This window comes from Brachyhypopomus gauderio, chromosome 6, assembly GCF_052324685.1.
Source record: "Brachyhypopomus gauderio isolate BG-103 chromosome 6, BGAUD_0.2, whole genome shotgun sequence".
NCBI lineage: Eukaryota > Metazoa > Chordata > Actinopteri > Gymnotiformes > Hypopomidae > Brachyhypopomus > Brachyhypopomus gauderio.
This window is the reverse complement of record NC_135216.1, coordinates 1,092,027-1,101,379: the sequence shown is the minus strand read 5'-3', so window position 1 is coordinate 1,101,379 and position 9,353 is coordinate 1,092,027. Positions and strand designations below refer to the sequence as shown.

The window sequence follows — 9,353 nt, the reverse complement described above, 5'->3', positions numbered from 1 at the left end:
CTCTCTCTCTACCACAGACACACACACACACACACACACACACACACACACACACACACACACACACACACACACACACACAAGCACATGTATCTGTGCTGCATTCCAGTGCTACATAACTCCCTCTAGCAAAATAAGCATTCACAATTTCACTGCAGTGAGATCAAACCTCCTGTTCTCTCTCACATGCACAACACCACACACACACACACACACACACACACACACACACACACACACACACACACACTTTTATTATTATAAATTATATTATTATGTTTTACTCAGGGGACCCCAAGTGCACTTAACTGTTTTTGTTTTTATTTATTATTATTTCTATTAAACGTCTCATAGTGGGTATGAGTGCTCTATTTTTTATTAGTCTGAACATATGCATGCATCACACAGCTGGAATGAGCACAACCTTAAATCCATCTGACCTAATTGAGCTTCACCAGCGTGGCGTGTAGTCTACCAAATGTGTCCGTCCTCTCTCTCTCTCTCTCTCTCTCCAGATCTCTCTCTCTCTCTCTCTGTACTTCGCTGCTTAATCTCTCTCGCGCGCATTTCTTTTCTCTCCCCACTGTCCCACTCGCTCTGTGCTTTTCTGCCTGCTCGGTCCTCCCGCGCTTTACATTGTACTCCATTCAACCAATAATCCGCAGTGCAGAAATAAGGTAAAGAGTAAGATGAAGAATTGAGGGGAGAGAGAGAGAGAGAGAGAGAGAGAGAGAGAGAGAGAGAGAGAGAGAGAGAGAGGTGATAAACGGCAAAATCATCTAAGGTTTCTTGGCGTTTGGGTCTTTCTGTCAGCGGTGGGTCGCGCGGAGAGGGTGAGTGTACGGTATACCTCCGTCATTACTGCGCGCTGCAGTATTTGACTGACTCAAAACAACCGAACGAGTTACGGAGCACTGGAGTTTTAAAGCACCAGAGTCAGCATTAGAACATGTAACATGTATTTAACTGTATACCATATATGTTACCATGGATGTTTCGTCTGAATTTGTTTGCGTAAATATAGCACATGAAAAGGTGATGAATTTGATATGATAACTGAGAATCATGACAATCATTTATTAGAAGGTATGTAGCGGTAACATTCTGCTCTCTTTCTCTGTCTACTATAAAACAATTTCTTATTTTTTCTGAATTTTGTACCTGTCGTTTTAACCTTTATATTGTGTCTCATTTGCTGCGACTGCTGTGACCTATACAGCCTTCTACACTGATATACCGCTTGTAAAAGTGCGTTTCTGTGGATACAGAAGAAACTACTGATGTATGTTTAAGGAAGCTCGCATATTTCCTACTCGTGCTTCAGTCTCATTGTAGCGTGCTGCCAGTGCTGCGGTAGGGATGTGTGTGTGTGTGTGTGTGTGTGTGTGTGTGTGTGTGTGTGTGTGTGTGTGTAAACCTGGCAGGGGACGACAGTGGGGGGAGACGGAGTGGAAAGTGACGAGAGTGGTCGAATTAGAGGTTTGGGATGGTAATAGGTTTTGTGTTGAGTCACAACGAGGTTTTCCCGGATTTTTTATTTAAGGACGCAAATACAGTTCATTCTCATGAATGAGTTATGTGCTGTATTTATGAATGTATGTAAGTGTGCATGCGAATGTATGTAAGTGTGCACTCTTCTTCCCCTCTCTCTCTCTCTCTCTCTCTCTCTCTCTCTCTCTCTCTCTCTCTCTCTCTCTCTCTCCCTCTCCCTCTGCGGCTGTGTGCATGTGTGCATGAGAGATTTTGTCCTCTTAGATATTTTTGGGCCAAGGATTTTCCCCATGTTCCCTGGTCCCACCCACCCACATTTTGTGTGACACCATTTCGTTATTCATTTCCCACCAAGAAATACAGATTTTCTTATATTCTATTATTTCATTATAATTTTATGGTTACAATCTCTACTCATGCCAGTTGGCCTGATATGCTGACAGGAGAACATATTGCCTTCTCAACAGAAAACTACACCTCCTGGGCCCCTGCTCCCCTCTGAATTGGGCATGCCATCTGCAGAATCCCCAGTGCACCTTGGATGCTGTAGTCTTTACAGCAAATGTGTCTGCAGTCTGTAGACCACTCTTCCTGTATCTTTACAAAGCTTTTGTGCTTTTGGTCTCTGCAAGCATTCAGAGATGAGCATAGCATTAACCAGATGATGTACCATAGCATCCACACTCTCTCAGATGATGTACTATAGCATCCATACTCTCTCACATGATGTACTATAGCATCCACACTCTCTCAGATGATGTACTATAGCATCCACACTCTCTCAGATGATGTACTATAGCATCCACACTCTCTCAGATGATGTACCATAGCATCCACACTCTCTCAGATGATGTACTATAGCATCCACACTCTCTCAGATGATGTACTATAGCATCCACACTCTCTCAGATGATGTACTATAGCATCCACACTCTCTCAGATGATGTACTATAGCATCCACACTCTCTCAGATGATGTACTATAGCATCCACACTCTCTCAGATGATGTACCATAGCATCCACACTCTCTCAGATGATGTACTATAGCATCCACACTCTCTCAGATGATGTACTATAGCATCCACACTCTCTCAGATGATGTACCATAGCATCCACACTCTCTCAGATGATGTACTATAGCATCCACACTCTCTCAGATGATGTACTATAGCATCCACACTCTCTCAGATGATGTACTATAGCATCCACACTCTCTCAGATGATGTACTATAGCATCCACACTCTCTCAGATGATGTACTATAGCATCCACACTCTCTCAGATGATGTACTATAGCATCCATACTCTCTCACATGATGTACTATAGCATCCACACTCTCTCAGATGATGTACTATAGCATCCACACTCTCTCAGATGATGTACTATAGCATCCACACTCTCTCAGATGATGTACCATAGCATCCGCACTCTCTCAGATGATGTACTATAGCATCCGCACTCTCTCAGATGATGTACTATAGCATCCACACTCTCTCAGATGATGTACCATAGCATCCACACTCTCTCAGATGATGTACCATAGCATCCACACTCTCTCAGATGATGTACTATAGCATCCACACTCTCTCAGATGATGTACTATAGCATCCACACTCTCTCAGATGATGTACTATAGCATCCACACACTCTCAGATGGGTGTTGCAAAGGAGCAACTCACCCAAACTGTAGTTTTTATGTGCAATTCCTTGTGGAGGCGATATTTAAAATATATATATTTTTTATTTTATTAATTCTATACCTGTTCACCAGAGAACAAATAAAGCAGTCTAGCTTTACATCTGTTGATAGTTGATAAATGAATGGTAACATGAGTTCCTTCCAGCCCAAATAGACATGTTATTCTTGCAAAATGTGCTGTAGAAACCGCAAAGGACAACTAATGAAAGAAGATTAGTTCATGCAGGCCTGGTGTTCAGCACCACAGAGGTGGACAGCTCCCTAGACCCTTCATGTCACACATTTCCTCTATTCTTTTGGGGTAGATGTTTTTGTACTTTGTACTTTCTTTGAAAAAAATAAAGTAATGTGCTTTACTAATACTATCTTACTCCAAAAATAATATTCCATGATTTGAGGATGTTGTGTATTTCAGAACAAACCTAAAGACTTTAAAGGCACTAAAGGAATTATGTTTATAAAACACCTGTTTTACTGTCACAAACTGTCAGTAAATTATGTTCATAGTTTCATCTCTACTTGTCAATAAGATGTTTTAACTGTGGCATTTGAGAATATGTATGTAGAACATGTAATGACACAGGAGGCCTGACCCTGGCATCTAGCTGATTCTACTGATTTGTACAAATATCTCTCTCTCTCTCTCTCACACACACACACACAAACATACACATGCACACAAAAATGCACACACACCCACACACCAAATATACACAAAAACATCAAAACACATACATTTTCTCGTTCTGTTTGCATATTTCTCTAAACAGCACTTTGCGATATCAGTGTGCTCTTTCTGTATTATTTAAATAATTCAGTGAATTTGCAATAATGTTACCATATACTCAAATTATAACCATGTTTCATTACCTAAAAACATTGCTCAAAAGTAAGAATCGATATGGAGACTATCCAAATGGGTAGTGTGAATAAATTTTTATCTGTAACTCGGCCTCTAATATCATATATGCATTTTAGTTCTGCAGTTTCAAATATTGATAAGTAAATCAATAAATAATAATTAGTGAATAATTGATGTTTTTAATTTTAATTGGATGATTCCCTCAGTGAGAAATATTACACAATATTGTATTTTAGTTTACTGCAACTCATTTTATAAACACAGTTATAAGTGTAACTGAATAAAACAGCTGAATAGACTAGATCAATCAGTGTTTTATAGTCTTTATTAGATCATATCCCAATACGTTCAACTGTTAAATAGTAAACAATATCACTAAATTTCAAGATGTGGATTTCAGTAATTATGCAATCCCTACAAAAGAAGCAGATTTTGTAAACTGCTTTGTTAGAGCATTTTCCATTAATGGCCTAACAAATCAACACCAGATGTTAATCATCTTGCAGCTGTCTTTAATTCTGTCCTCTCCTTCTCTTCTTTAGATGAGCTCATTCAGCACTAAGGCCCTGACGCTTCTCTCCTCTGTGTTTGGGGCGTGTGGACTGCTACTGGTGGGTCTGGCCGTGTCAACAGACTACTGGTTACTCATGGAGGAGGGTATCATACTGCAACAGAACCAGACCACTGAGGTCAAGATGGCACTTCACTCTGGCCTGTGGAGAGTCTGCTTCGTGGCAGGTATGCTGAACTTCCACCACCCTACAGTAGGCTAGAGCTTTCCAACCCCACATTAGCGCTCCTCCACCCCACGGTAGGATGTAGTTCTCCATCCTTCAGTAAGCTGGAGTTTCATCGCCCCACATTAGGACAGAGCTCCTAATCTCTCAGTTTGCCATGCTTCTCCTCCAGTTTAATGGTGTCATTTTACATTATAACAATACATTGCTACACTGGTCACAAATTCCAAATGCTAATAAGAAAGATTTTTGTAACAAAATGTATAAATGTTTAAAATAAGTCTCTGTGGATAAGGTAATTCACATCTTTCACATTAATTATTAATATAAAATTGAATTGTTACAAGGCACAGTGGGATGCATATGGTTGCTGAGCTGAAGCAAAAGTGGATGGCTCTTTCAGGTCCATGGTTTATTACTGTTCTATAGATGTAGGGTCATGGTTTAATATGTGCCCCCAGCCACATTGAATTCCCCAGTCTATGGTCTATTTGCCATTTTAAATATTATTCTAACCAGCATAGTTATTCATTATGAAACAGCTGTTAATGTTATTGGCTGACAATCACCTTATTATTTGTAATACTGCTAGGCCCCATAATATAGCTTTGCCTCATATTCCATTGCCTGTGTAATTTGAACAGGAAATATATTGTGAGCAAATTGGTCCATCATTCCATTTACATTTAATTTAAAGTAATTTTAAATGCATGTGCTTTACATCTAATGTGGATGAGGTGGCACATTTACATATTAATGGTCAGGGGTGGGTTTCCCGAAACGTTCGTAGCGCTAAGTACTTCGTAACCTCATATGAAACGTACGAGGTTAAGAAGTACTTAGCGCTACGAACGTTTTGGGAAACCCACCCCAGATTGCTAAATGCAGCATATGTGGATTGTGGTTGTGTTGCATGCTGGTTTGTTTTCATAACGTGATCAAGAAGTGCTGAGGTGGACTGAAATGATGTCGCACCCGCTGGCAGGAAAGACGAGAAGCATGAGGATAATGTCACCTTGCTTTAGAGTTTTGTCATTATTGTCTCAGTGGGTTGGTGGGGGAGTTATCAGTTACATTACTCAGTGCATAGTATGATGGTGTTTGCATGTTATATCCCTGCATGTAATGAATTATATCTAATCTATTATATGCTGTACTGCACAAAGCTACAACTGAATCTCATATTCTGACTGAAAATTGTAAATACACACACACACACAAAGGTGGATCAGTCAGTTAGTTAGGTTGTGCCACTCTCTGTGGTATGGGTGCCACGTTTAGCCCCTCTCCCAGCTGTCAATCATGTATATTTTGGTTTCTTAGCCATGTGGTATTCATAGTCCCTACTCATGTTTTGTAGCCTGGCTCCCTCATCATTGGTTTCAGGTGTTTAGTCTTGTGTATATTAACCCCGTGTTTGGTCTTTTGCATTGCTGTTCATTGTTTGATGTTTTCTGCATAAAACTCAGTTTGCTAGTATGTTCACGTTATATTCTGTGTCTAGTTACAGTTTGTTCTTTTGTATTTCAGTATGTCTTTATGACCCAAAGTATGCAATGCTCTTTATTAAATCTCACTCTTCTCAGCATTTGTGTCTGCCTTATCGCTCCTTGACGCCCTCGGCGTTACAACGGGAGGTTGGGGGTTTGAATCCTGACAAGCATGTTTCTAGTGTGATCTCATGTTTCTAGTGTAATCTCTTGTTTCTAGTGTGATCTCTTGGGCAGGGGCCTTTGTTACTCGTCTATGTCACTAACAGTGAGAATTAGAAACCCTAGAGTCACACTGCTTGGGTCAACAAGATGCAGGGGACAAGGGGAATCTGATAAAAAGTGAGCTACTATAATAAATACAAGACACTCATGGATAAAAGTTGGAATGCTATTACGCAAGCAACTCCAGTGTGAGAGGGTATATGCAGAGCATGTGTAAACTATGGATGCTTTGAAACACAACTTGACATCAAAGAAACTGTAGCTCAGTGTTCCAGCATGCACAAGTGGTACCTGCTGTCACTACTTGAGATAGACTAGGTACAGTATGAGCGCTTGGTCAGAGGGGGAGCGAAGACACCTCGAGTTCAGGAATATCTTCACCCCCACATCGTGAAACTGGGAACCAAGACGCAATAAACCAGAGACCCAATGAACCCAATGAAGAATGAGACTGAGGAGTATAATCCCTGATGTCAACTTCCAACCAAAAGCATGAGTCCCATTAAGTGCAACATATACAAAGGAAATGTCCTGTTCCCACTGTTCTTCTGCATAGGCCTGAAAGTCCTCAGTGAAATCACCAAAAGAGGCTATGGAGGCCATCAGCCACCTATACATGGACGCCATCAAGTTGCATGCCAGAACTGAATATCAACCCACTAATACATCTAACCTGGATAAGTGTGAGTCCTGAGAAGTGAGCTGAATACAACATAGTATAGGGTAATTTGGATCTCAGCCAAGATGCTATGCAGGACCCTAAAGGTCCCAGGCCTCTGACAGAGGACATGAGCTTGAAAAAAATATTCAAGCAGAGCTCCTAGAGGAGGACAAGTGGGGAGTTCCTTATATTATATATATTATATTATATATCTTATATTAGAGGCTGTGTGATGAGAGCAGTGGTAAAGGAGTTGTCAGTGGTAGCTGAGAGATCTAGTCAGTGGGTGTGGCTAAGACGGGCTGAGGTTAGGTGGGGTAAGGATAGTACTTGAAGAGATAAATTGTTTGGTGTGTGTGATGTTGGGATATGGGTAGCAAGGTTGTTAGCAAAATCTTGTGATGGGCTACATTGTGAGCTTGGAGGGAGGCGGGTCTGGGACGCCAGACTCCACTGATGAGCCTTCTTAAGGTGTTGGGGGCTCAATTAATCGAAACACCAACGAAGGGAGGTGCCTTCCTGAGGACCCCAATGAAAAGCTTGCAAGGTATTGTGTGTGTCCTTGTCACTTTGTTTTGAAGGTCAGTCCAGGTTTGTGTGGTGGTCTGAGTACTTGGCAGTTGAGGCAATGGACCATGAACATAGTGCGCTGTGCTTCTGGATCCTTGTCGAGCCAGTATCAGATTATAGCTGCTGCTGTGTTCTGTTCAAGCAACTAGTGTGTGCATAGGGTGTGTGAAATGTATCTTGTCATCGCAGTAGTTTCTTAGTAGTAGTTGAGGCAATGGGTCATGAGCATAGTAGTAGGTATTATTAGATCATAGTGGTTGGTTGGTTAATACGTCCTAGCCAAGCCTTTTGCATGACTCCAGATGTTAGGTGCAGGATTTTATCATCTTCCTATATTATGCGAGGCAGTCGAGAGTTCTGAATCAATTTTCATCATAATAAATAACTGAAAACAGATTATTCCATTCTCAACAAACAAGTTGAATTCCAGTGCTAAGTCCGTCACACGAATGCCTTTTTCATACTTCTCTATGATCGCCTTTTTCAACTCTATTGTTGTTCTTACCGTTTTCCTCTTCTGGACTTTGGACTCATGTTTTTTTGTCTAAAACAATACAACACCCATAAAAAACAACAAAAATACAGCAAAAGCGTGGAGCACAGCCTCAAAATGATTTAAAACCCATTGAACAACAATGGCAACTAAAGGCTCAGTTAAACTTTCGCGAGTGATCATAGTGCTAATAATGTGATACAAAAATTTTAAAATCATTTTGAGTATATGTATAAATATGTAACTTAATTAAGCTTAAGGTGCTGGAAAATATTGAAAATGGACCTTGAAAGTGACATACAAGTGCTTGAATTCCACCATGTAAAAGTCATTTTTGCAGGGTTCATACACCTTATTAATTGCGCTGAAGTGCGGCACGCATGAAGTTACAAAATTTGAAAGGTGCATGACCTGCACGACCCTTGCGCCGGTCGCAATGCGTCAAGTATGAACCTAGTGGCATGTGACCGAAGCACAAACTGTATTTTGTTTACAAAAGTCACGAGTCGGGTTGGAAATCAGTCACTTCGAAATTTTGCATCAAACTCCAAACATGTCGAGTACTGAGGCGGTCAAGTGCCGGGGTTCTACTGTATGTATATATGCAACATTTTTTTTTTGCTGAAACAAAACAACGTTGGACATCTTCCAGAAAGACCAGAAAATTACAAATTAAGTTATAACATGAAAGTTAATAATAGGACAAGAGATGTCCAAGAGTCCAAGAGGCTAGCTAAGCCAACCATGCTAGCTAAGACCCTAAATGATGCTGAAGAATTACTACTGTGCTTAAATGCTCTAATACTGTTCATCATCTAATATTTAGGTGATATTTAATATGAAATTGTCTATTTATACTCACAAACACAAACGAGTCCTTCGTAAAACTTTGTAGCTGTTGTCCAATTAACTTCAACACTGTATCCAAACAACTTAACATAAACTCCAACCAAAGTAAGCCTTTTCTTTTCTATGATGTCCAAAAGTATATGCAATCAAATAATCGACTAACAAAATAATCCACGACTGCTTCGGTTTCGCCAAACAGAGTCAATCGCGTGTGTTCTTTAGAGCTTAGCTTACCTTAGCTTAGCCTAGCTTAGGTTAGCATGTTTACAACCCAGG

At 40.5% G+C, this 9,353-nt stretch overlaps 1 protein-coding gene across 3 annotated transcripts in view; it reads left to right on the top strand.

Annotated features, from left to right (window-relative positions):
* Nucleotides 1-539: 539 nt before the first annotated feature.
* Nucleotides 540-9,353, top strand: part of cacng7a (calcium channel, voltage-dependent, gamma subunit 7a) — a 53,077-nt gene continuing 44,263 nt past the window's right edge. The window contains exons 1-2 of one of the 3 annotated variants that reach the window (XM_077008023.1): nt 540-833; nt 4,595-4,790. In XM_077008023.1, the coding sequence (XP_076864138.1) occupies nt 4,595-4,790 (196 nt within the window). In that variant the 5' untranslated portion in view covers nt 540-833. Of the gene's footprint in view, nt 834-881; nt 1,087-4,594; nt 4,791-9,353 lie in introns of those variants that run through there. The other 2 variants (XM_077008024.1, XM_077008025.1) reach the window with 2 other exon arrangements.